Source organism: Salarias fasciatus, chromosome 4 (genome assembly GCF_902148845.1).
Source record: "Salarias fasciatus chromosome 4, fSalaFa1.1, whole genome shotgun sequence".
Taxonomy (NCBI): Eukaryota; Metazoa; Chordata; class Actinopteri; order Blenniiformes; family Blenniidae; genus Salarias; species Salarias fasciatus.
This window is the reverse complement of record NC_043748.1, coordinates 19423104-19449940: the sequence shown is the minus strand read 5'-3', so window position 1 is coordinate 19449940 and position 26837 is coordinate 19423104. Positions and strand designations below refer to the sequence as shown.

At 43.4% G+C, this 26837-nt stretch overlaps 1 protein-coding gene across 2 annotated transcripts; it reads right to left on the bottom strand.

Moving 5' to 3' along the window:
- Nucleotides 1-630: 630 nt before the first annotated feature.
- Nucleotides 631-25405, bottom strand: LOC115386571 (rho GTPase-activating protein 27-like). 2 transcript variants are annotated; one of them, XM_030088947.1, is made up of 22 exons: nucleotides 25305-25405; nucleotides 18027-18144; nucleotides 16878-17845; nucleotides 11524-11730; nucleotides 9653-9823; nucleotides 9421-9570; nucleotides 9213-9278; nucleotides 8997-9071; nucleotides 8810-8905; nucleotides 8494-8571; nucleotides 8299-8364; nucleotides 6915-6982; nucleotides 6716-6803; nucleotides 5888-5989; nucleotides 5154-5252; nucleotides 4876-4945; nucleotides 4680-4796; nucleotides 4260-4358; nucleotides 4079-4156; nucleotides 3179-3313; nucleotides 2556-2661; nucleotides 631-2309 (listed from the first exon to the last, which is right to left on the bottom strand). In XM_030088947.1, the coding sequence occupies exons 2-22, from the start codon at nucleotides 18055-18057 to the stop codon at nucleotides 2132-2134; spliced, it is 3048 nt and encodes a 1015-aa protein (XP_029944807.1). In that variant the 5' UTR covers nucleotides 18058-18144; nucleotides 25305-25405; the 3' UTR covers nucleotides 631-2131. The 2 variants fall into 2 exon arrangements, with proteins under 2 accessions (XP_029944807.1, XP_029944808.1); XM_030088948.1 differs by lacking the exon at nucleotides 8299-8364.
- Nucleotides 25406-26837: the final 1432 nt, after the last annotated feature.

Below are 26837 nucleotides of genomic sequence, written 5' to 3'. Positions count from 1 at the left end.
GATCTCTCAAAGAATTTTTATAATACCCAAGCCTCGTAAAGGGACAACTGATAAAACTGATCTCACATGTGCCAAACTGACAGCACACCCCAGATGAAACGCTCCTTACCGTTACATGTGGAAGCAAATTACACCACGTGGTACCTAATAAATACACCCAGACAAAAAATGCATTTACTCATGGATTTCCTGTTTGTAAAACAAAATAAAAAAAATAAAAAAAAATAAAAATAGAATTGAAGTTCGTGTTTCTGGTCACCAACATTTTAAAGAGGCAACAATGAAAGTTCTGTACAAATAGTTTTTCCACATTTTAAAGTACACCCTAAAACGTTATTTTACCAATGACGTTTGACAAAACAGATACAATGAACACATTTCATAAAGATCAGGTTTATTTCTAATAAAAGTCTGTAAAATAACCTCTTATGTACAGAAGTAAATCTGTCAGTTTGTTCTGTCTGTAATCCATTTAAAAACATTGAAAACATACAGTATTGAACAGCTGATTCATCATAACAGCAGGACTCAAACAGGAAGAGTTAACCCCTTTCACAATAAACACTAGAATATTTCAGTAAAACATTTAAAGTGGTGGAATTCCTCAAGGAAGAGCCTCCCATGATCTTCTACCATGCTGGTTTCAAAGATCCAGTTTGGGATTTCTCCATCATTTTGTTCTTTTCAGTTTTTCTCAGTTCGAGGCAACATGTGGTCAACAGTTGTTGTTTTTTTTTCTTAAATATGGAATACTGTGTCTCCCAGCTACAGTGAAGGCAATCTTGGTGCACATTTGCTGGTAGTGAGTGGTCAGTCTCTCAGGGAAACATCCGGGGTTCACTCAGCATTATAATCCAGACTCAAAGATCCAATTTTAGTCTGTTTTCCACGTGTCACTCGTTTTTCTCTTTGATTCTTTTCTCTCCATCCTAGGAAACATTTGATCTGTCAAGCGCCGCACTGGTAACTTCATCATGCTGAATCTGACTGCACCCTGGTTTGAGTCACGCTTGAGAAAGACACACACACCTGTGAGTCAACGCACAGACTTACTGTTTTTTTTTTATGTGCAAAACTGTCAATCACACTGATGACATTATCACAACTCTCATTCAGCCGAACACTTGTTTGAATAACGCTTCAGTTGAACCAACTGCTGGTGTCAATAAACTAAATTAAATGACCTCTATTTGCCACATGGTGGCAGAACTGAGTTCGTTGTTACTTGAATCGTCACACTACAAACCACCTGTCAGCTGAGTTTCTGCTCTTTAGTCCTCACAGCTTCAGAGTCATTAAAGATAATTTGCAGCCAAACAAGCAGAAAGAAGTACTCCGCTTTGAAAGATGGTCTGTAAAAAGCGCGATCTGTTGATTTGGAATGAGCTGTGTCAGTTTAGATGTTGAAGAGTAGCAGCTAGATAGAAACTGGGAGAAAAAAAAAACATAAATATAAATTAACAAGAAAAGAAAATGAAGAAATCCAGATTTGTTTCACGTCTTTTGAAAAGAAAATTTACTCAGTAGAAAAGGTACCTCGTTTGCTTCATAAAGTGAAAGAGGTCATCAAATCTAAGTTTAGTTACTGATAGTTTGGATCAAGTGGAGGTCATGTAAGCTCAGTGAAAACAAAAAGACTCCATCGTTCATGCGTTCTTTATCCAAAGGAAAGGAGATCCTATTCGGGTCCAGAACATTTAGAGCATCCAGCATCTTCTATCAGCTGTTTGGTCCTTCGGGTTTCAAGATGAAGTTCTCCGATCCAGTTCAGAGTTTCTTTCTTTGAAGGTTTGGGCGGAGATCATATTTGGTTTTTAAGGTGACTGAAGGGTTCGTTTGGTCGGTGGCTCTGGAAGCAAAGTGTGGCTGCTGTCGAACTCGTCGATGGTCCTTGGATCTTTTTAGTGGTTAAAAGGAGGTCTTGTGTCGCCTGTGGGGTCAACATTTGGTCTTTTGTGTAGAAGTTAAGATCCACAGAGCAATGGGTGGAACTTTGGTGGGGAAGTTCCACTCAGAGGTCTTGCTAGAGGTCCAGTTGGGGGATGTCCAGCTGGAGGTTTAGTTTGAGGCCTCATCAGAGTCCAGTTGGAGGTCTTGGCGGAGAGCCGGATGGAGGCATCGCTGCTTTCTCCTACCTCTGGGAGAAGATGGTCGGAAACTCTTTGAGTATGAGCTCCACGATCTGGCTCTGAAAGACCATGTGGATGGTCATGTTGGGTGATTCGGTCTGAGGGCGCAGCAGCGTGGGCCCAAACACAATGGCCACGCTCTGAAAGGACATCCGGTTCGATTCCTTGTGGTCAATCACCCTGCAGAGAGAGAGGAGGTGTAGAGCATAAGAAAAGCACCTTCATGGGTTTTTAAAACAGATATTTTGTTTGTTAATTTGGCGTTCGCCATGAGGCATAAATTACTGTATCTGTTTCCTAGAACAGAGGTCTACCTCTGGTTCCAGGACCCGTGGAGGGAAATTCTTTTCATTTTCAGGTGAGATGGGTTTGGACCAATAGTCAGCACTGGCTGACTGGAGGTTGTATGACAGTGAGCTGACTCACTTTCGCAGGTGTCTGAAGAGCAGCTCCATGGTGTCATGGTTGGGCAGCGGCAGAGTCTGAACCAGGTCCTTCATGTAGGAGACCTTCAGGCTGTGGTCTGGGATCTCTGCAGGGAAAACAGAATGGAAGTCTTCATGAATTTCAACATCCGCTTCCCCTTTCTAAGAGCTGTCCTCGTCTCTCGGTATGTTGGTCATTAATCTCAGTCACTTCCACTAACGTCCAGATTATAGAGCATCTTCCTCCTGCCAACTGACGGAACTTCAGCTGTTTCACTACAACAGTACAATCATACAGATCTGTGAACATGACAAACACAGGACCTTTTTTAGGAACTTAACCGAGTAACAAGTTACTTTTTATCTGCAGCAAGTAGCTCCATTACTTTATAAAGACATAACTAATCAATCAAATCTATTATTGACTTTCTAGAATCAAACCAAACAGAGACTTCAGCAGAACTTCTAAAGGATCATATTTGAAGAGTCACATTGCTTATCACATAATTAGATCTCTGTGAATATCACAAGACTGTTTGAATTTAAGACTAGTAATCTTTCATGTGTGTTTCTATGACTTCTATGCATCGCATGTCCATGTTGATCATTCTGTTAAATACTGACGGATGGCAGCGATGAACTTGTCGAAGCAGCTGAAGGGAAACAGCGGCTCGGGAAGCTCTCGCAGGAAAAGCTTCAGCGCTCCAGTGACGACGTGGATCTCCTCCCACTGCCCGTCCTCCAGGTCCAGCTGCTCCTCTGCAGTGAGCAAACACAACAGGAATCAGGAGAGAGCTGGGCTGGGTGATACAGCTTTAATCTGTCATTCACTGCAGCTTCTCTCTTCCCATAAAGCACAGCATCGTCTATGAATTTGATCAGTAGGAGCTAAAGTCACATTTTATTCTTAAAGTAGATATGTATCAACTGTAACACACCAATATGTTTCCTAACACGCTCACCATGGTGAGCTACCATTTCATTAATCTTGATTGCATGTGATGCCACTCGTGGTATTATTCTTAGTCATTCTCTCACAAACCACACGCAAGTCCAAACTGCAGTCAGTGTGTGTGAGCAGGCAGTTTATCACATTTCAGACAAGATCTTAACTGAGACATGCTGTTTCTGTCTTTAAAAATGACCTAAAATACTGGTCAGGGATTGACGGACAGGTGTTGTCATGGCGACCACGTTGGACTACACCTGCTAACAACATAAAGAAATGTAGTAGGAAACGATGTCACCGTCAAATTTTCTCGATTTACAAGATGGTAAAATGTTTAAAATGTTGGACCGTACACACAATCTCTGACAACTGAGTACATCAAGTTTTAAGAGCATCCGTTTGATTCTTTTACAGCCTTGTTTATTTCCCTCCAGAAACCATCGGTGGTTTGAATGACGTACAGCTTAATGCTGTGGTTCTTGAAGTCAGGGAAAGGAGAGATGTTTCTCCGAAAACAGCAGAAAGAAGAGCAGCTCCTCCTCATAAGGTGTGAAAAGAGGCGTGAATCTCCGTACCATGATCAGCTTTATGTCGCAGCTTCTGGATCACAGCCAGGTTTCCACTCACTCTGTAGATCCCGTCCACGTCCAGACCTGCACACACACACAAACACACACACACAAACACACGGGACATCAGGAAACATCTGGACACACACACCAGCTAGAACAGCTTCGAGTGTTTTCTGGAGTGTACCTCTCCTCTCCACTGTTCTGATACACTTCTCCACAAACTTGGGGATGGTGCTGTTTTCCCTGTGGCAGAGTGTGTCCAGGTGGCAGCCGAACACGTTATCTGGAACACATTCAGATCCAGCATGGGGTGAAGTATCTCACCTGCGCCTCTAAAACCAGGAAGGTGTCGACTCAGAGTGACGCTGAGAAAATAATCTATGTATTTCTTACTTCCAGATTAGACGAGTGTAATTCCTTACTATCAGGGTGTGTGAATAATTGCGTCAGAATAGACACAACGCAACCATACAGCAAAACACAAACATGTGTGACTGAAGGTGGGTTAGTTTTATCAGTCTGGCTGACAAAGGAAAGCCAGATGCTGAGTGTGGGGTAAAGTTGTGAAGACTTGCGCTTTGGTCACACAGTAGTGAGTTCCTACCTCTGATGTAGCCTTTCTCCTTCACGCTCTGCAGCGTCGGCCTTCGCTGGAGGAAACGTCGCAATTTGGTCCGAACTCGACTCTGCTCAGATTCTGGACCCGATGAGCCCCTGTTGGCTGAAGGAGCAGCAAAATGTCTCAGTTTTTCAAATCATCATCGGGTGCATCATGTGGACAGTATGGAGTTGTGACTCACATGTTCTTTTTCTGTCTTTGTCTTCTTTGTCTGAAACATCTTCCTCATCATCGGAGATATGGTCCTCCTCCTGAAACAGCAAAAAGAAGCGAGAACTGAGAACTGATGTTTATTTCACAGAATTAGCTACAAAAAAAGAACAACAACAACAAAAAAAGATGATGGATTTACTTAATGATTGATTTTGGCATGTGTGTGTGTGTGTGTGTGTGTGTGTGTGTGTGTGTGTGTGTGTGTGTGTGTGTGTGTGTGTGTGTGTGTGTGTGTGAGTGTGTTACCAGCTGTTTGATGGTGTCCTGGATGACTTTAAGCCAGTCACAGATGATGCTCTCGGTGTCATACTGCATCAGATATTCACAGCCCTGACGAGTCTTCAGCTGGACACAGAAAGCATGAGGCATCATTCACCAAATGAAAACGTCTGTAACCATGGCAACGAATAACTACCCCCCCAAAAAAAATGCTACGATCTACTGTAAATATGATAACAGGCTACCCCACAACACCTATAGAAATACTGTAACCATAGTAACAAATGACCAAAAACCTCACAGAAGCACACTGTAACCATGGTAACAAATGAGAAAAACCCCAAACAAAACAAAGAAGTATTGCAGCCATGGGAACAGATAACAAAACCCCCACAAAATGCTCTGCAACCATGATAACAGATGAGCCCTCCTAAATAATCCACCCAGAACAGAACTCAGAAAACTACTGTTACCATGGTAACAGGTGACAAAAACCCACCAGAACCAAATGCAAAAAAACTACTGTAACTATGGCAAAAGATTACCCCACAGTCATGGAAGTTTACTGTAACCACGGTAACAGATGTCAATGAGCTCAAGAAATCTACTGTAGCTATGGTAACAGATAACTCTAAAGACACAGAAACCTATTGTAACCATGATGTGAAACCAGTGAAAATGATAGAAACCAACATAATAGTGACAGAACCCCTAAAACTTACTGAAACCATGGAAACGCTACTTTAATGTTGACCACGTACCTCCAGAACATGCTTCTTGGATGACTTGTCTTTCGAGGCCCAGCCCACCGAGGAGCCTCTCAGCTCCACTGTGTACTCTGGAACAATCTGAGAGGCTTTACTCTGAGGGAGGGAGAGACATCATCATCATCATCATCATCATCATCATCATCATCATCATCACACCATTCCTGACTTTTTAAAAATATTCTTGATAACAACATGAGGATTACAGACTGAAGTATTTCACACAGTTTTTTAAATGATGGCATCAGATGTTTAGTGTGACACATTATGAAAAGTGACTTTAGTGAGAGACAATGATTTGTGTAAATGTGTGATTTCCAGTGACGTGCGTGGACACTGCTTGTGGTGTCCCACAGGGGTCAGTATTGAGACCCAAACAGTTTATGCTACACATCATGACACATGCAAAGTTTCAATGAAATAGTCGATTTGTTTGCAGATGACACAGATATTTTAAGCTCAGCTGAGAAACTAATGCTGTAGCTTGTATAATTTATATGATAATATGTACAGTATGTGTACACTCATGAACTGTTGAATGAATATTGTGTACACAGTAAAACAGAAAGATTCAGGAACATACTGAATACTAAATTGAGATACAGAAGTATGACTCAGTCGGCACCGTTTCTTCCTTTTCAGATTGTGTGCACGTGCAGTCTGAAGGCGTCTATTCACACTATGGCTTTCGGGCTACAGGCACATAACGTATGAAGTGTGAAAATAAGTGTATTTCTGTATTTTTTTTTTCTCTAAGTACTGACACTGTTTTTCATGAGTAAACGTTATTCTCTGTGTCGATGTCGTACAGCCGGTACTCACAACGTTCCCAGTGGGAGCAGATTTTGGGTCTTTGTGGAAAGTGAGGATCCCACCATGCAGCACCGTCCAGGACTGACTCCAGTTCTTCCTGTGTAACAAAAACACAACCCGAGGTTTGTTTAATCACTGCTCACAGTAAGACACAGCAGAAAAAATAAAAATATCTAAACCTTGGCTTGTAATACAAAAAAAACCTCACCTGATCTTTTTACCATTATCAGCCACTTTGGTCTTGTTGAGGATTCCTGCTTTCTCCAGCATGTGGCACTGCAGGCACACACACACACACACACACACACACACACACACACACACACACACACACACACACACACACACACACACACACACACACACACACACACACACACACACACACACACAGGTGAGTATTTGAACCTGAAATGTGACTCCTCTGTAAACATGAGCGCTGCCTGAAGACTCTCTTTCAGCGTCGGTCCTGGAAACACTCCCAGTTACCTGAAACACTTTCCAGGATCCAAAGGGCCTTTTCAAGGATTTCACACACCCTGGCGGTGACTCACACTGCACTCTAAAGACACACTTTGCCATTAACACCTCCCAAACAGCTCTAACAGTGCTGGAGGGTCTGTGGTTTCTCTGCTCATGTTCTCTTCATACGTTTCCCCACATCTTCAAAAAGACACATCAGCCACTAGGTAATGTTCTGCTTCTATGTTCAAGTCGCTCTATTACAGTTTATCCTGAATTTACACACTGAATTTACAACACGCCAACAGCAGGACCAAGAGTAAAGACAGCAGTAGAGCTACCAGGAGAATCAACATCCAAGACGACAGGTGATTAAACAATAATGCCAGCAGCATGGTAGAAGGAAATAACTGAGCTAACAGAAACATCTTCATAACAGTCAACAGTAAAACTAATATCAACAAAAATTAAAGGATGCCAAAGTACAACTAATCGAAGAACCAACAGAAAAATGAGCAGAGATCCTGTAGCACTAAGAGTATGGCTCATTTTAATTCAAACAATACAATCTACACTGGTGTCAAAAACAGAACTAATACCAAAATATAAAGTTCAATGAACACTGAAACCAACAGTAGACACAGTGGAAAAACCAAGAGAGGAACCAACATACAGGCCACGAGCTGAAAAACAGAATCATATATACATCCAGCATGAGAACCAGTGGTCAAAACAATGGAACCCAACAACCGAACTGACAGTGGAATTAAACAACAACAGAACCAAAACTGGACTCAACAACGGAACCATCAGAACAACCAGCAGCAGCACCGACAGAAGCAGAAACCGCAGAACGTCAGAGAGAACTATTGCTACAACCCAGAGGAAGAACCAGCCCTGGACCCAGCAGCAGAGCAGAGAGCAGAACCCACAGTCGAACCCAGATGATGGTTACGAGGTTAGTGGAGAAACGGGAAGAAAGTTTCTGGGTTACAAAACGCCGGTCTGAACGTCTCTTTGAGACGTTCTGATGGAGCGACAGCGCTCCCCTGAAACGACCAATGAGGTGTTAGCGTCTGTTAGTGAGAACGGCGGCACCGCCCAGCAGCCAATCAGGGCTCGGGACCTACGTGGAGCTGACGGGAGTCTGTGCTCCGATCGGACAGATTCCTCTTCAGCCCGTATCTGTTCAACAGCTTTGATGAGTGAGGAGAGGATGACAGCAGGAGACAATGAGTGAAAGAAATGGATGAACGGATGAACGGATGGATGAATGGATGAGGAACAGGAAGGTTTTTGAGGAATAATAACGGTTGTAATCTCACCTGTGGACTATCTGGAGAGTTTCTTCTGTTCATGTCGGTTAAGTCGGAGAGGTTCCTGTGGTGACTTGCAGAAAATGTCTAAAACCAAAGAAATCTCTTTAAATCTCTTAAAATTCTCTGGTCATCAACAAGTACAAAAACTCACAGTCCTTTAAGATCCAGGGTCACACCTGGTTTAATCTGGTTCAGGCTCTCAGCAGGTTTTATTGAGGTTCTTGGTTTTTTAATTCAGATTCACATCAGGCTTTCATTTGATTCTGATCTTAATTCTAATCATGTTCATATCGGTTTTATGGATCCGGTTGGTTGGACTCACGTCTTCAGCCACGCTGTGTCTCCAGGGTTTAGCTGGCTGCAGCGCTCCCTCCTCAGGGACTCCATTTCCCACCATCCTCTGGGGCAAATTCAGGAACTGCGAGAATCAACAAACCAGCCAGAGGATTAAATGATGAAGGAACAGTCGCGTGCTGCTCTGACGCCACTGCCGGGTTGACGATATCCACCTCCTGCTGCTTGCTCTGGCTGCTGTTTGGATCCTTCAGGTCCAGATGAGCTCTGGGTATCAAACCCGCTAATGGCTGAGGATGATGGGAAAAAAAAAAGACAAAGTGAACTTAAACTCATAAAATTCACAGGAGGAAGGTTTAAATGACCTTTTTTTTTTTTGGTTTCTTTATTCACGTAGAAATGTTTTGTGTGTGTGTTTGTGAAGCAGTTACCACGGTAAAGACGCTGTCGTTGTCGCTGTGGTCACTGACGGGATAATCTGCCTTTGGCAGCGGAGGCTTCAAAGAAAAACAGAAATGAAAACAATATATCTAAAGGATCAAGAAGACTGGTGACGAAGAAAGAGTTGAATTTCTGTCACATTCTGATCAGTGAGATCCTGGTCTTTAACGCCGACATTAACGTGATCCCGGCTCGTACCGGACCGTCCTCGGACTTCGCGCTGGTGGTGGATCCCGGTGGGGATGTAGCCAGGAGCTCCGGCGGGGTCCAGGACGTGGCTCCGTTTTTACGGTTGTAGTAGTAAAATCTCCCCGAGGCCTCCTCCACCAGCTGCTCCCAAGCAGACTCCTGACGGGATGCAGAAGGTGGAGGTTTGAAGCACTCGGGGGAGTTTTCTACACGTTCAGTCTGTTCGGGTGGAGCCGGGTACCTGAGGTGAGGGCGGGATGACCAGAGGGGAGAGTGGAATCCCCTCTTCCACCCCACTCTGGTCCATCTGTCCACTGGATGAGGACGGAGGGCTGCGGGGGGCGGACCAGGTGGTCTGTCTGGTCAGTGGATGGTAATAGAACACCTTCCCACTGTCCTGGTCAGTGTGTGTCTGAAAACACAAAGTTCCCACATCCATAAACTACAAGTGGAAGCTGTGCGCCACAGGCTCCCGTCAAAGTGTTCAATAATGTTCATTTGTAAATTGCAAATGCTGCTGGGATGCCGTTGAGCAGAGCGTTTGTGGCCTGTTGACGTGAACATTTCGTGTCCGGTCGGCTCAAGCTCCGGTTTCATGTGATCAAACTTTAATCAGCTCACAACGTCGCTGTAACTTGAACTGATGGCAGGGAAGCAAGTTTAAACTCAGCGTAAACTCAGCAAAATGTATCAGAGAAACACAGAATCAAGACACTCAAATGACTTCAATCTAATTTTAAAGGTGCATTAAGGAGTTTTTCAACTTTAAGAATACTTATTTTCCACTATTTTCCACCAAAAATACTTATTTCACCACCATTGTACAAATATACTACGATGTGCACAATGTGCCCTGACATATTCATTGTAAGTACCGCTAACAGCACTAATTTGTCACTTGAAAGTTGCAGTGCCGGTCCGGCACCAGAATTTTTTTTGGGGAAAATTTGAGATGATGTGACGTAATGCGCGCTCCCGCTGGCCTGATTTCCTTGGGTTTCGTTTTGTCCGCCATTACTCCGCCAGATGCTTAGCGAGCAACAACTGAACATTATTGAGGATGGAGCTTCCAGAAAGTAAGAAAAGACCGACTTCTAGCACTGCCACAGCTCCAGCACAGACCCCACCAGGTAAAAGAAACTTAAATTTTACTCGAGCGCTACTAAAAGAGCGAGGAAGGAGTTCCCCTCTTCCGTGCACGTACATGGACGCAAGCCACAGGCACGAGCGTTTCACTAAGCTGCAGTTACGCTCGAGGCCTGCAGGGGCCGTTGTTTCGCATAAAACGTGCAAACTCCTTAATGCACCTTTAAACATAACAGGTCTCAGGTACTAAATCACTCTGTTCTTTTGTAAATGTTTCCATAATCTCTGTCCAATCCTGTATTGATAAGACGTTGTTGAATTTGAACAAATCCTGGAATATACAGTATAAAGATTATGTTTGGATAAGATAAGGTCTATGTAGCGTCCCAGCAGCATCTGCCATCATGTTTCACTGAGTCATTTCATACTGTTAATTTGTAGGAAAAGCAAAAGAAAAGTGGAGTCAAAAAGTATCTTGACTTTTACTTTACAGGTCTCATCAAAACAGTAGTAATGAAAATAAGAAGGGTAACCGCAACACAAATTTAGTTCATATCTACTCCACTTTCACAACTTCATTTAGTGGTTAAATTCAATCTGTCAAAAGAAATGTTTCACATTTTTATTTAACTCCAATCTTACTTTTGCTTTTCATAATTATTAACATGATTTTTTCTTCAAAATTCCCTGTTCCCATGAAGTTTTGCATTTTCGTTTTTAGTTTGCGTTTACACAGCAAACTTTTGAAAATGATTTCCATTTTGATGGCAACAGCTGAAATATTGAAAACGATGTAGTTAGCAAACCAGGCCACAAGTTGATGCTGTTAGTTTCTGTAATTAATCCGCACAAACACACACACACACAGAGCTATAAACATTAACAGTGACAAATACAGACATTCATATGGACATAGAGACAAACGAACCCCAAAAACGCAAAGACAGTTTTCCATTTTCACGTGAAAACACTCTCAAAAACTGCAAAAGACAAGCCTGCTGCTCAGCCAATGACAGATCACATTACCTGCCATCCCACTGGAGGACTGACGGGGGAGGCGGGGCTTAATGCTCCAGAGGAGGAGCCTGAAGGTGAGGGGGTGTGGCCTGTTCCTGAGGGGGCGGGGTCTTCGGGGGGTTGTGAGGGGAGGTCAGAGCCAGCGGTGTTAGGAGGAGATGTTTTCTTCACAAATGACACATTGGCATAGATGGGCGAGTTATGGCCGAGAGAGCTCTGTGAGATAGAGAGATAGAGAGGGAGAACGAGAAAGAGGGAGAGAGAGTTTGTAGAATTAAAATTTTAAATACAATTTTAGAGAGCAAACTAAAGCAATTCTACACTATAAAATATATTTTCAAAGCATCCCTAATGAAACCAAACATACAGACTCAACATCTGACCTGCTGATCAGGACTGGTTACCATGGTAACTGTGGTACATAATTAATCAGTTTGAATCCATGTGTTAAACTTTGCACAAGAGAGAAATATTTATTGGTTCAGTTGAGCTGCACTGTGGTTTTTAAAGTTTTTAAAGCTTTATGGTTTCTGTGGTTTTATTGTTTTTTAAAATTTTCAGCTTTGGTTTTGTGGTGTCATGTTTGTTTGTGCTGCTGGAGAGCACTTTGGTCTTCTGTTATGTCGCTGTAAAGCGCTCTATAAATGAACTTGATTTGATTTTTGATTCTGAAAACTTCAGCTGGTCATTCTAACGAGAGTCTGTTCAACAGGAAGACCTCCTCCCATGTTTTATAAACACACACACACACACACACACACACACACACACACACACACACACACACACACACAGCTGCTAGAAGATTGGAACTAATTTTTAAACCTTAAAATTCTAATATCAACTTGTTTTCTTGTGTTTTCGAGTCACTTGACATGAAATTCAGCAGCACGGCACAAAAGTAAATGATCTAATGACCTACTAACTAATCTGCAGTTGGCTAACTGCTTGTAAACCAGACAACATGGCACATAAAACCTTATAAAGAGCAGATTGTATTAAAAAGATATCTATCACTGACCGACTTTCACAGTTCACCATAAACACAAACAATCTTCACTCCGAAAAATTCAATCTACAGCTCGTTTCTTTAGTTTATATCAAAGAGAGAGAGAGAGAGAACCTGCTTTAAACAGAGTGAAACTACTGTGAACTTACCCATGATGCATCTGGTTGTGTTATATGATGAGTTTGTCTGCCAGAATAACGTCCAAAACGTTTCTCACGCAGTTCATGCAGTGCAGCTCGCTCTGCCTGTGTTCCTGTGCAGGTTGCAGCTTCTTTATGAAGGAGCCCCGTGGTGCCGCTAATCTCAGCGTAATGTTTCACTTCCTGATGTGTTTCGCATTAAAAGATAACAGCTGGACGTTTATGGACTGTTCCTGTTGTAACTGACAAACTTATGCTGAAGTACTTTCGGTTTGTCTGGACAGCACGGACAAATTCAGCTGTAAACTGTGTTTTGATTAAATGGCTCACAGGTTCATGCTCATCTTTGTTTTGCTTATTTAAAAAAAAAATCCCAGAAATTTAAAAGGCAGAGATCCTGCTGGAAAAGGTTTGCAGCCCCTGACCCCCAGATTTCCCCAGCTGCTGCCGATTTCCCAGATCTGTGTGACCCCCGTAAAGGAGGAAGGCTGAAGATCCAGCATCTAGTCCCACCATGAAAATAAGTCCTTCAACAGTTCACCGCTTGGAATTTGACCAAAATGAATGATTGGATTTCATTAAACCTCAACAACACCTTTGACTGATTCCCTAAAACATCTTTAACAAAAAAGAAATAAAGAAGGAAAATATCCTGCAGCCTTCTCACCAATTTCTAAAGCCTTCTCAGGACTTTCCAGGGTTCCAGTGGGAAAACATCTCATGAACCCTCACAAACATGGAATCTTTAGAATTTCTTAAAACCAGAATTCAAAGTCTTCCCACTCAACTTCATGAGCCTCCAAACTCATTTGTCATTTTTAGGTTTTTCCTGATTCTAGAGATTCCCAAGGAACGTTTTCCAAACAGGAGTTACTGGAATGTATGAGGCGCTTTTAAGACACTCAACATTTAAAATTACTTGAAGAACTCATGGAACAGCCAGCAGGACGTTTCCAGAATCCTCACAAACAATTAATGAAGTCTCAATTTAAAATTACTAAACTTCAGCCAGTTTGACCATTTCCATAAAATGTTTCTTAAAGCTATAGTGCGTAACTTTAAATGTCTATGAATGTCTGTTTTAGCCAAGCCACTACTAGTGGAGATGACAAAATGCAGATTAAGCCCATCGGCTCCTCTAACATGTCGCGGGATTTTTCAATATATATAATTCTTGCTTTGCGTGTCGACCAGCATTCCCGTTCATCGACATTCCCGCGCTGGCGCGGAGGAAATTACGCATTTTACGTAATTACGTAAAAAGGGAGGGGGAGGACGGGAGGGTCTCATAGCAACAGGCAGAGCTCAGGCAGAACGAGGAAGCGGCATGGCGGATAATCCAAAGAAACGGCCGAGAAAGAGTCCTGAAGTGGATCCTACCTCCAAAATAACAGCCTGGACGGTCGGCAGAAGGACTGCTGACGAAGAAGGAAGGTGACCGACGGAGAAGTCAAACGAGGATTTGTGTTGGCGTGGCTTTTCCTCGGTGGAGAGCGTTGAAAGCAGAAACTGGGCTGAGGGCAGACACAGACGTTGCCTTGCTGCTGTTGGATAAGTAAGTGACTTGGTTTATAATTCTAGCTGTCCTTATTCACACAGAATAAAAGCCATTTCCAACGGTGATTCGCGGCGTGGAAACGCGAATCCCCGTGGCAGCGGTTGGGGGGAGAGGGGGAGAGGGGGACACCGGGGACACCTGGGAGTACGTCATGTGGAAGCGCCGGCTTTCTTGTTGTAAGAACGCAGAATTCCGCTAGAGGGCGACCGAAGTTACGCACTATAGCTTTAAGCTTCAAGGTCTTCTCAAATTTTCTTAGAGTTTTTCTGAAATAAGAGAACTGGAATCCTGCCAACGTATTCTACACCTTTCTCTCAGATCTAAAGGACGTATTTGATGAGGAAAAAAAAAACCTCTCTGGAACTTTCTGATGAGTTCGGGAACCCCCCAAAAACTGAACTGTGTGTGTGTTTTTAATGTTAAAGGGAATCTGGACATTTTTCTAAATTGAATGAGAGATTTAAGAAGTTCTTCAAACCCTCCTTTGGATAACCTGGAGGAACATCTCCAGAACCTCCACAGAACACAGACAGGCGTTTCTGCAGGTTTTAATTGGACGCTTGGCTGTGTCAGACATGAGCTGTGGTCTCACAGCTTCACTCAGAGGCATCTTATCAATCCCATCAGGCCTTTGGGGAATGGCTGTTTCTTCTGTTTACTGCCTTCAGGAAACATTTCACCATTAAAACGCTGAACTCGTACAGACAACCGAGCCTCCAACAGGAAGAAAATACAGATTTGTACTTGCGCAGCAAGAGAAGTTACTATAAACACAGACGCACAATGACTCCATGTTGCCACCTGCTGTCCGACTGGGAGAAGAACAGGTGGATATGTTATCAGTCACTCTGTGTTCTCGCTCTGCGCTCTCTCCGTTAGCCTTAGATCCTTTAAATGCCGGAAACCTGTGATCTGGAGCCTCCGAGAACATTTTTGCCCTGCTCATCCCACAGATTCTAGATGGAGATCACTGGAGGTCAACAAAGCATCTCCAACGGCTTGCTTTCTTCCATAAAGTATTTCTTAAATATTTCTAATTTGTAACTGGTATAACATATCACAAATCCAACTTCACAGCTAGAGCACATTTACACTATAACTAGTTTTAAATAATTCTGAAAGTCATCTGATAACACGAACTCAAGTCTAAAAATAGTTTGGAGTATGTCCAAAACTAGTTAATGATTTATTCAAAGTATGTCAAAAACCATTCCATAAATAATTCAAAGCTGGTTTAACAACTACTGAGAATTCTGCCTCCCAAACGAGTCTGAAATATAAGAAACTCCACAAACTAGTCCAGCATCAGCCTGGAGACTGACCCAAACTTAACTAGTCTAACATATGACCAAGACTGGTGTCAAACAGATCATAAACTACGACAAGTATCACATGACGGCCTCCACACTGCAGCCACGATCTGTTCCCAGAGGAGGGAAGTTCAAGGCAAAGCCATAAAAAACAGGAACCATCCAAAACCAGTGGATCTGAACAGTCACGTTCTCATTTTTCAGAAGTTTAAGGTTTAAGTCTTGTCATTTTAATATTCACAGCTCTGACACACAGACTTTACGTTCCTCGCTAACCAAAGTGTTTCCTGTTAAGTACCTGAAACAGTAATTGAATGTCTTGTTCTTTACTCTGCTCAGGACAGAAACAATAACTTCACCACTTTTCCCTCAGAGGAAACTGTTGCTGTAAACCCGAGTTCAGGCTCAGTTTCAAACCCGTCAGGTCAGTTTCTCTCTTTCTCTCTTTACCACACACACACACACACACACACACACACACACACACACACACACACACACACACACACACACACACGTGCGCTTTCATTTCCATCCTGCAGGTAGCGCTGTAGAGGCGTCTATCCTATTTTCCCTCTTCCTGCTGTTTCCGACAGACCCTGAACTCACCAACATCACAATATCCTGCTCCTGCCCCCCCCCACCCACCCACACCCACCCACCCACACACACACACACACACACACACACACACACACACACACACACACACACACACACACACTGAAAGGACAGAATTTCTGCTACAAAACATAAAATACGACATCAAAACAAAAACACCTTTGATTATGCTCTATTTTGATGATGATATGTAACAAAACATATTTCAGTGCACAAAATTATTTTTAAGAATTATTATCATGATGTTAATGATTTCTATAAAAATGACATGTTTTGGTCATTTCTTATATTTTCTCCTTTTGTTTGAAGCTCCTTTAATGTCCTATCAGGCGCACGCTCAGTTCCCGATGAACTCCAACAACCGGTGTTTTCTCAGCACATGCCACAAAGATTCAGTGTGAAGACTCGGAGTTCTAAAGATGTTGATTTCCAGAAAGTTTCAAGCAGTCAGATCACTGGAAATGTGCAATTGTGGATCGTGGATCAATACTTCTAAACTTTTCATTGAAGGCTAAGATGTTTTTTGCATGAAAAACCTGTTAATAACACGAATGAATACCAACTATTGTACTAGTGAAACACGTGCAACAGAATGAACAGTTCAACTGGAAGGACTTCAAAACTTTATGGAGTATCCCTCATTCCTAACTGGATGAAATTGGAGAAACTGAATGTTCGAGTTACTTTCTCCACAGTGACGCCACTGGTGGTTCCAGGTGTCTTACCTGTGTGGTAGGAGGGGAAGGTGCCGGTTCCGTCGGTGCTGCTGGAATGGCTTTGTCCCCAATGAGAGCGTCCAGGTCCAGGTTCAGGTCCTGGATTGACTCATAAATGTGGTGGTGGTGGTGGTGGTGGTCTTCCTCCTGGAGTACCTCCTCCTCCTCTGCACTACCCATACTCTCCTCACTGCTCGGCTCCTCCTGCAAGATCTCCTCCTCCAGCTCCTCCTCCTCGTCCGGCTCTATGGGTATCTCCTCGCCGTCGTGTGGATCTGTGGCGGAGGAGGAGGAGGCGTTGAGGAGTTTGCCGTGAGGTGGGACCACCGGCATGTCCACCGGGATGGGCTGGGTGAGGGTCCGCGGTGCAGGGATCGGGTCTGCCGGACTGAAGCTGGGAACTCGAGCATTCCCAGAGTCTCTGTGGTTTTCCAGCAGTCCAAGCAGCTGCCGTGTGCCCTCCGTCATGCTGGCGGCCTCATTGGTGAGCGGGATTCCAGTTTCTGTGGGGGCAGCAGGGGTGTTGTTGGGATACCTGGAAGACGTCAGGTCATAGGAATCCAGAGGGACGCCGAATGTCGACATGCGGTTTTCATTCTTGTGGTGTCTGGTAGAGGAATCCGGACGGAGACGGATCATCACCTCGTCCCCTGCTTTGGGCTTTGTGTCCTCAAAAGCCTTAGGAACGGGGACTGGGACTGGTATGGGGACAGGAACTGGAGCTGCTGCAGGAAGTGGTGCTGGTTCTGGAGCTGGTGGGTCGGCGAAGTCCAAAGGCGAGGGTAAAGTTGACGGCAGCTCTTTGACATACTTGGCGGGAATGTAGAAAGGTTTGGAGTTGCCGTCGCTCCGAACCTGCCACCAGTGATCATTGGTCTTTGCCAGCAGGGTGTAACGCTCGTTGGGTTTTATGGAGATCAGCTCCCCATCGCGACCTTCGTACTCATACTGGAACTCCACCAGGACCAGACCCAAACCTAAAACACAGCGAATATATTTTTATATTTAAATTCAGATTTTCTGCCCCTGGTACTGAACTACATGTGGTACTATCCATTGCCAGATTCTTTCTGTCTTTCTTTCACTGCTGTTGCACTGGCGTCAGACTCTCTTACAGTTCGGGTTTAACTGAGACAAGCTGTGTGAAAACAAACTGACCTCTGCTCAGCAGCGAGGAACTTGCCGCCATGTTCGCGTCCCCGGGCTGCTCGAGCCCGTCCCAGATGAGATGACTCTGAAGCTCAAGGGTCAAAGGTCACACTTGATGTGCAGCCCCCTTAAAGACAGAAAACAGACATGACTGCAGAAACCAATCAAATCAGCTTTTTTTTCAGCTGAAGAAAAAGTTATAAGCAAAAAACAAACACGAATTTTAAAAAACAAAATATCTCCATTAAATCCCATTGTTATGCTGATGATACACAAATCTATTTATCTGTGAAACCAGATGACACAGATCAACTTGTCAAACTAGAAGCTTGTCTTAAAGATACAAAAGCCTGAAAAAGCCGGAATTTTATGCTCCTGAACCCAGAAAAAACTTAGAATTGGCATAGGATGACACTGGATGGTGTTACTTTGACCTCTGTGAGGAACCTGGGAGTTACTTTGGAACAGGAGTTATCCTTCAACTACCATATTAAACAAGTCTGTATGGCTGCTTTTTTCATCTGCAGCGTCTCTGAAATCAGGAAACTGTTGACTCAGAGTGACCCTGAGAACTTAGTCCATGCATGACCAACAGGAAAGATCACATCACTCCAATATTAGCTTCCCTTCATTCTTCATTGGCTCCCTGTGAAATCTAGAGTTTAGAATTCTTCAAAATTGTGAGGCTTTGAATAACCAGGATCCATCATATCTCAAAGAGCTGTTAGTCCCATACTTTCAAGGTTAAAGCTTGATTTTTTTTTCTTCTTCTGGTAAACAAAGCTTACAGTGAGAAATGGATCAGGCCACCCTGGACCCTTTTCTAAACCTGCAGGTTTAGACTGCTAGGAGAGTTTTACAGAACTGAGCTTCTTTTCTTTCTAACTCTAATTATGTGGTGCATGTTAATAAATGTTCACTTTGATGGGGAAGAGCTGTTAAATTCTAACCAGTGGGCAGCAAAAGTGCTCAAATCTTCCACTGTTAATCTACTCACGTGTAATTTTCTCGTAAAGCTCTCTTTTCCCAGTTTTTTCAGAAAAGAAACGAGCTCAGTCACCACCAAACCACAAAGTGTTACAAAAACACAACACACTCCCAGTCTGGAGTCATACCAGGGATCTTCTGAATGTGCAGGGGTGCTCGCCACTGTTATGAAGAGGTGAGTATTTCACCTGAAAATATTTTCTGAACGTTATCCAGGAGCAAGCAGGTCAGGCCCTGAATGCATCGCAGGCTGAAAGAGCAGGACCAAACAGAAGCAGGCGCTCAGAGGAATGACAGTTATGTGTCTCTCTGCGTCGTCTTGTCAGAACAAGTCAAAGCTCCGATCTGAAGCTCCTACCGCTGCCTAACTCACCACCACACGACGGTCTGACTTCAGCCACTCACAGCAGAAAAACACCTCTAACGACCCGAGCAGGAGGTTTCACGTTTCCACTGCTGCATGGCACTGAACTCCAAACTGAGGCGTGTGTGTGTGTCTGTGTGTAGCTTCAACACTGGCCAAACATATCTTAATGGTTAATGTTTCACCAAACTTGTGTTTACTGGGAGAGGAGCTTCATTAATCCTGAACCGGGTCAGTCTTCCTGACAGCAACAGGAAGCGTATCTCACTGTAAGTGTCATGTCGACACAGTGGTGAGCTGTCTGCGTGTCGCTTATCTCGGATTATAAAGCATTTTCCTCCCAATAACTGATGTAACTTCAGTTATATCATCCAGATTTTGGAGCATTTTCCTCCCACTAACTCAGTAACTTGGGATTTTTTTTGTGCAGCACCTCAGATAGTAACTCCACTACTAAAATAACAAATCACTTTAATAAGTTTTTAATCCAGTGCTAATTTTCTTGGGCGTACCTACACACACACACACACACACAACCAACATGAAGACTCAAATCAGACACGTGTGTTTGAGAGCTGAAAATGACTGACTTTCTTTTGTTAAATTTGACAATTAAACCTGCTAAGTTATTTGTTGACCTGGCGAAAAGCCATTTGAAGGAGAGGGGGAGGGGCTAAAGAGAATACACACTTCAGGTTATTGACATATTGTGTGTCCAATTATAAAATAGCAGAACTGAACCAGACTGTCTGACTCACTGAGAGTGTGAAGAATGTCCAGCCTCTGATATTTCTGACCCTTCCTGCCCAGCAGCCTCTGAGCCAGGCACAGAGCCGCTCAGAACAATAGCAGGAGGCCCGGCTCTGTTTACACAGGGAAGCGCCTGCTCTTCCTGTCTGCCGGAGGCCCCGCCCACACTGCGCAGCCCCCTCAATGGCACGGCTCTGCTGTGTGTGTGTGTGTGTGTGTGTGTGTGTGTGTGTGTGTGTTTCCTGCGTTTGTGCAGGAACAATAGTAAGAGTTGTTAGAAATAAGATCGACAGACAAACGGAGGTCGGAGCCGGAGTCTGGAGTCTGCGCGCGGCAGTGTGTGAGTTCGTACTTTAGCTCATCGTCGCTCGGCGTGATGTTCAGAGTTCACATCCGAGCGTGTGCGGCTTTATAACCGGGACGCGAGCTTGCTCCGCCCACTTCGTGGAGGTGTGTATCAGGTCAGGACAGCGATGTATCCCACAATGCATTTCTCATTTCTCACCAGCATCAGTGGTGCAGGAGAGACTCACGTTCTGCACGTGCTCAGTAGAGGGACAACAACAACGTTTTCCTCCAGAGCGTCGGGACTTCCAGCCCAGATTCTCCTGGACTCGGTGGTTTTAGAGTTGAGAGTCACTGTAATAACGATCCAGCTCGGTCGTCTGTCCATATGAATGTCTTTGTACCCGCCATGTTAATGTTTCTGGTGTATTGTTCTCAGTATGCAGACACTGTCTTCAGAGAGTCGCCCTGTAAACATGTATTTTTTTCTGCAATGAAAGCACAATAACACTGAGTCTTCACTTCAAACAGAGGAAAGGAGGCCTGGACGGGTGTTTATGTGTCTGTGACGGACTGCTGAAATCAGATCAGACCCAGAGACCATGAGCTGGATAAAGAGGTGCAGAGGGTTGGATGGATCCAGTAAATTACTCCTCAGTACTCCTGTCCTCCAGGACACACGATCCAGAGCGGACCACGCCAGATAACCTGCAGCGATTGTGCCGTCCGAACAAGTAAAGAGGCCCATCTGTTTCAGCTCAGCGCAGAGACGAGGAACTAGTAATGAGGACAGTTTAGGGAAAACAAATCCTAGGAATATATAAATTCATCAAACTGAAAACATGTGTAAAGGTGTGTACAGTTGAGGAGAAGGCCGGAATCTGCTGCTTGCTTGTTATAAATTAATGCTGACTTTGTCAAAGACACCTGAGCAGGTGTGTTTCAGGCATGTGAGAGACATCCTGGAATGTAGCCAGTCCCACTTTTCTCTCTGCTTGTCTCTGAGGCACACCCACCCTGCCAGGCTGGTATGTCCATGTCTCACACACACACACACGCACACATGCACACACACACACACACACACACACACACACACACACACACACACACACACACACACACACACACACACATCGCGGCCTCTTCTACCACAGCGTCAAACCATGTAAAAGAGAAGAAGAAGAAGAAAAAAAAAAAGACTCAGCTGTCAGTCATCAAACCAAAGTCGAGGGTTTGCGGCAGGATACGCCCTGTCAGCCAATCAGAGGGAAGGAAAACTTTAAAGACAACACAGGGAGGAGGACGTTTGCCATGACAACACGGGGCCGCGCGGCCAATCGCGCCGAGAATCCGGTGCAGGGTGAACCTTCGCCCTGTGAGAGGCAGTGGGTGTGGTCGCACTCCGGCTTCCACAAACAGAAATAACCGAGAGCTGCTGACTCCTCCTGCAGGACTGCAGACTGACAGAACACGGCACGCTCAGACCGCACGCCATCCTCGCTTCAGTTTGATTCATTTCCACCCAGAATCATCTCATGCTGCACCCGCTGTTTATACTACAGAAGAAAATAAGTCGGGAGAGCTGGCTGTCTGTCAGTTTCAGATTCAAAATCCCAATTTCCAAATTACGTGAGGGACTCCTGAAAGAGCATCAGGCGTGAGTAGTAAAGCTCAGATATCTGTACGGGCTCCTTGGGGTGAACTACAACTTGCTTATGAGTAGAGCCTTTAACCTTAAGAGCAACCATGAGGATCCTGAGAACCTCAAACATCAACAGGAAATCTTTTCAAATGAACTTTACAAGCTTCTGAAGCACTCATGCCACAGGTTTAAGGACTTTCAAATGACCTTCAAACATCCACAAAAAAAAAAAAAAAAAAAAAAACAACCCAAGAAATCCTAAATGTTATCAAAGGCTTCCACATCATTCTGTGTCACTTTAAAAATCAGCTTCAAGAGCTCCACGGAGCCTCTAAATGACCACAGTTTGTTTTATTCTTTATAACCCTGGAAGGACCTGCTCAGGAATCTCTTCTACTGTTTGCTGGAGGAAAACTGAACCCACTGAAAGACATCAAGAACCACCGAGGACGTGCAAAGGTTCAACCACTGCCGTTCAGCTCAATTCAATTAAGCTTTATTTATACAGCGTGAGGTTAAACAGTCATTTTGAGGCAGTTTTACAGAGGAAAAACCCCAAACCCAACCCTTTAGAAAGAACTCTCAGGTACGATGAAGAACTTCAAAAGAATCATCATATTCTGTTATTTATCTCAAACCTGGCAAAAAACCTCCAAAATGAAACAATCCCACAATCCTTCAAGCCTCCACGATTCAAACCTGTTTTCAGGCCTCTGAGCGTTGATTCCTGTCACGAGCGTTTACTAACCTGAAAGGACTTGCTCAGGTATCTGCACGCTCTTTAAAGATGATGAATGGCTTGATAACGACCTACTGAGAGGTCATCCGAAACCAGTGGCGGGTTCTACGTTTCGCAGCCTTCAGTGGCGTCCTGGCTGAATTTATCAAGCTCCTGATACTGTCAGTACAATGCCAAGGCTTTAGAAGCCATCAGTTATCTACAGAAACGTAGTGTAACGGAGCACATGCTAAAGCAGAAAACCCAATTAATTAAATTTAACAAGTTTCCTTCTACTGCAGTCAAAGCTGAATCATATACACACTCAGCAAAAATGTAAAAATCTATATAAAAAAAGTTATTATTTAATAGAAATGAACATCTGGTTTACTGTGATATGTTTCATACTTTAGGGTTACAGTCATCGACACATGACTATTAATACCTATGAGTCTCAGTGGACACTTTATTTTCTACATCTGCTGAATGACTCAACTCAACCATTTCTATCACACAGTCACATTTTACACAGATTCATGGTTGTTGGTCAGAGTGTTTAAAAAACTGCTGAACTGCTTGGGTTTTCACACGCAGCCATCTCCAGGGTTTTCAGAGAATGGTGAGAAACAGGAAATATCTGGTGAGCTGCAGTTCTCTGGGACTGTACTGGCAACAGCAGCTCAAATAACCACAGGTTCCAACCAGAGGAGCATCTGTGAGCTTAAAGATGATGGTCCACAGCAGCAGAGGGCCACACCAGGTGTCTGTGCTCTCAGGTAACAGGAAACTGAGGCTGCAGTTCAAACAGGACCAGAACTGGACCAGAGAGGACAGACGAAGGTCTGATAAAGCTCCATCTCTGCAGAATTTAATCTAAACACCAGGAAAGCTTGGAGTCTTTCTGCTGTGCAGCAAAGGTGTGGAAGAGATTTCCTTACTATTAGCCGGACATCATTTTAACTCCACAGTCTACCTGAGTACTGCTGCTGATAATGCCCATTTATTTATGACTACAGTGCACCATCTTGAGATAGAGACTTCCAGCAAGATATCACACCAGCTCAGAAAGAACAAAGCTGAATATTGCTTCTTACGTATATCAGTAAATAAATAAATAAATACTTTTCTGTTTTCATGCAAGCTACACAAAACTGGACTGCATAGAATTTAAATACAACAAGTGAGTGGAAACAAAAGAATATATAAAAAGTTAATAAAGCGGCATATAAAAAAAGAATGTTGATTTTGTGTTTATGTGATGTTTATAATTATATGACATATTCAACATGCCAATAATTTTGTGGAACATTTATGACCAGTACTGTTGTAAATCACAGATATAGCTAAATTAAAATTCAATGTTCCAAGAAAAGAACAATTGATATCTGTCTTTATGTATGTATTTTTATAGTAGTGGGTTTATAATGAATTGTTGACCCAGGCTGTGTTCAACAAAAAGGAGATTTCTATATTGTTGAAATCTATACTGTTTTTTCCATTATGATTATCTTTGCATCCCTTCGTGAAGCATTTTGGAAGTTTCCTAAAAAATAAATTTCTATAGAGCTGAAAGTAAAGTATGTTTAAATAAAACAAAAATAAACTGAATGTTGCTTAACATAAACAGGAAACATACATGTTTTCATACAGTTAGCTCTATATTCATTTATTTTATATCTACATTGTACCACACATAAATATTTACTTCTGAAAAACAGTAAAACGTGAAAGTTTTTACTGAAAATGTTGAACACAGAAAACATCAATGCATCTATGAAAAAAAAAAAATCCTCATTGTTGTGGACAGAGTCCCCCCCCCCCCCCCCCCCCCCCTTTTTATTTAAAGATGTCATTCATTTGAAGGTTCTCTCTCACTGGACTATCTTTCCAGATTATAGTCATTAAATTGTTTTATGCTTTTGTAGTTTGAATAAAAATAAGATTACATTTTGTTTTTTTAAGTCATTGAGAAAATGCATTTACTTTGTATTGTGAACATTTGTTGTACCTTTCCATCTATTTTATCGTTGTGTTTATACAACACAAGAATATCCGCATCATGAAACTCACCACACGTCATTTAGTTCAGTTACTTATTTTTATTCATCATATATGATGCTTTTGTGGCCAAAAAGCAGCAGACAGTATAAAATCGGTACCTTTCTGTCTCAAACACCTGGACGGAGTGGGACAGGGTCCCTGAAATGTAGGTGTATCAACACACTTCACTGGAGTATGTTTACACACCTACGCTGTGAGGCCATGTCTTTAAATATAAAACTCTAACCACATCTGGATTTAATGTCATAAAACACACGGAAACACACACGCAGTCATATCTGGAGCGAACGTGAGAAGCTCAAGTGAAAAATAGTCCCTGGCGTTCAGGTGAGGGACACGGTCCTCATAACGTCAGTTTACAAGAACACTTTTTAAGTTTCTCAACCTAAACCAGCAGAATGACTGACACAGCACGTCTATAGACAGATAGACAGAAAGAAAGAAAGAAAGAAATATAAGCAGTTTGTGACAAATTACCTGCAGTAAAAGTCAAATCCAACCATCCTGCTACTCCTGTTTTTTCCCCTCCTGTATTCCTGACTGGGCGAGTCCAAATCCGTCCAACAGGTTCCTCTCTCTCTCTCTCTCTCGCTCTCTCTCTCTCTCTCTCTCTCTCTCTCTCTCTCTCTCTCTCTCTCTCTCTCTCTCTCTCTCTCTCTCTCTCGCCCCTCCTCCTGACCTGTCCCAGCTTGCACCTCTCCTCCTCCTCCTCCTCCTCCTCCTCCACCTCTCTCTCGACCTGTTTCTCTAACCTGTAGCTCAACTTCGCCCTCTGTTGGCCATGTGTAGGCAGTGCAGATACAAAACAAAATATCCAGGACATGCTTTCAGCTGTCAGGCTCCTGTCATGTGGAGCCAGCTCCCATTTTCAGTTCGGGAGGCCGACACAGTCTCTACTGTCAAGACTCGGCCTTAGATCCTTCTGTTTAGTAAAGCTCACAGTTAGAGCTGGTTCAGGCCTCCCTGGAACATCTTCTCAGTGAAGCTGCTATGGGTGAAGACTGCTGGAGGAGCAACACCGAGCTTCTCCTCTCTCCTTTCTCACTTGACATGTTTCACTACAATGTGCCATTAACCACAGCCTCTCTTCTAGTCTATGAACTCTCTCCCTCCTGTTGTCTCTCTCTCTCCGTCTCCCTCCCTTTCCCTCTCTCTCTCCACCTCCACCTCCCTCCAGGATCCCTGAGGTTCGTGATCTGAAGCCTCCTGCCCTGATCCACCTGCAGTGAGTGGAGCAACGCTGAGCTGATTCAGAGAATCAGTCTGTCTGTCCTGTCCTTTTCTCTCTCTCTGTCCCCTCAGCAGAAAGCCGCCACCTCCGAGTCTGGATCTGTAAAGATTTCTTCCTTTTAAAAGGGAGTTTTTCCTTTCTACATGCTTGCTCATGTGGACCTGTTGGGTTTTCTCTGTGAACGTGCTCTCAACGACAACATCACAGAACAATGAAATGAAAAGAATTCAGGGCACCAACACACAACATGAACTCAGGCTTTATGCAGATGACATATTATTACACCGAGTCCCCGTCGACACCACAGTGTTTCATCAGGAGAAAATTGATATATTTTTTTTTTTTGCATTTTTATTTCATCTTGGGAAACTACTGAATGCTGTTGTTTGTTATTGTAATGACACCACACACACGCATGCATACAGAGAAGAATGCGCTATGAACATTAACCATGGTGAGACAATGGCGGACGATCATATGGACATACGGCCAAGTTGGGTTGTCATTACGATGATGGTCAACTATAAGACTGCCAAGTCCAGGAGAATCTGGACGGGGAGTCATGACGCTCTGGAAGAAAACATTGTTATTGTTCATCTACTCATGTATGTGCAGAAGAACTAGACAGATCACGAGCATTTTCAGAAAGTCATATTTACATACATTTCAGTTATTTTTTTTATAGATTATTTTTTTCAGTTAACTAAAATCTTTTTTTAATTATTAGTTTGTGTTTTTGTTGTTAGATTTAGTTAATGATTATAACCTTGCTTAAGATA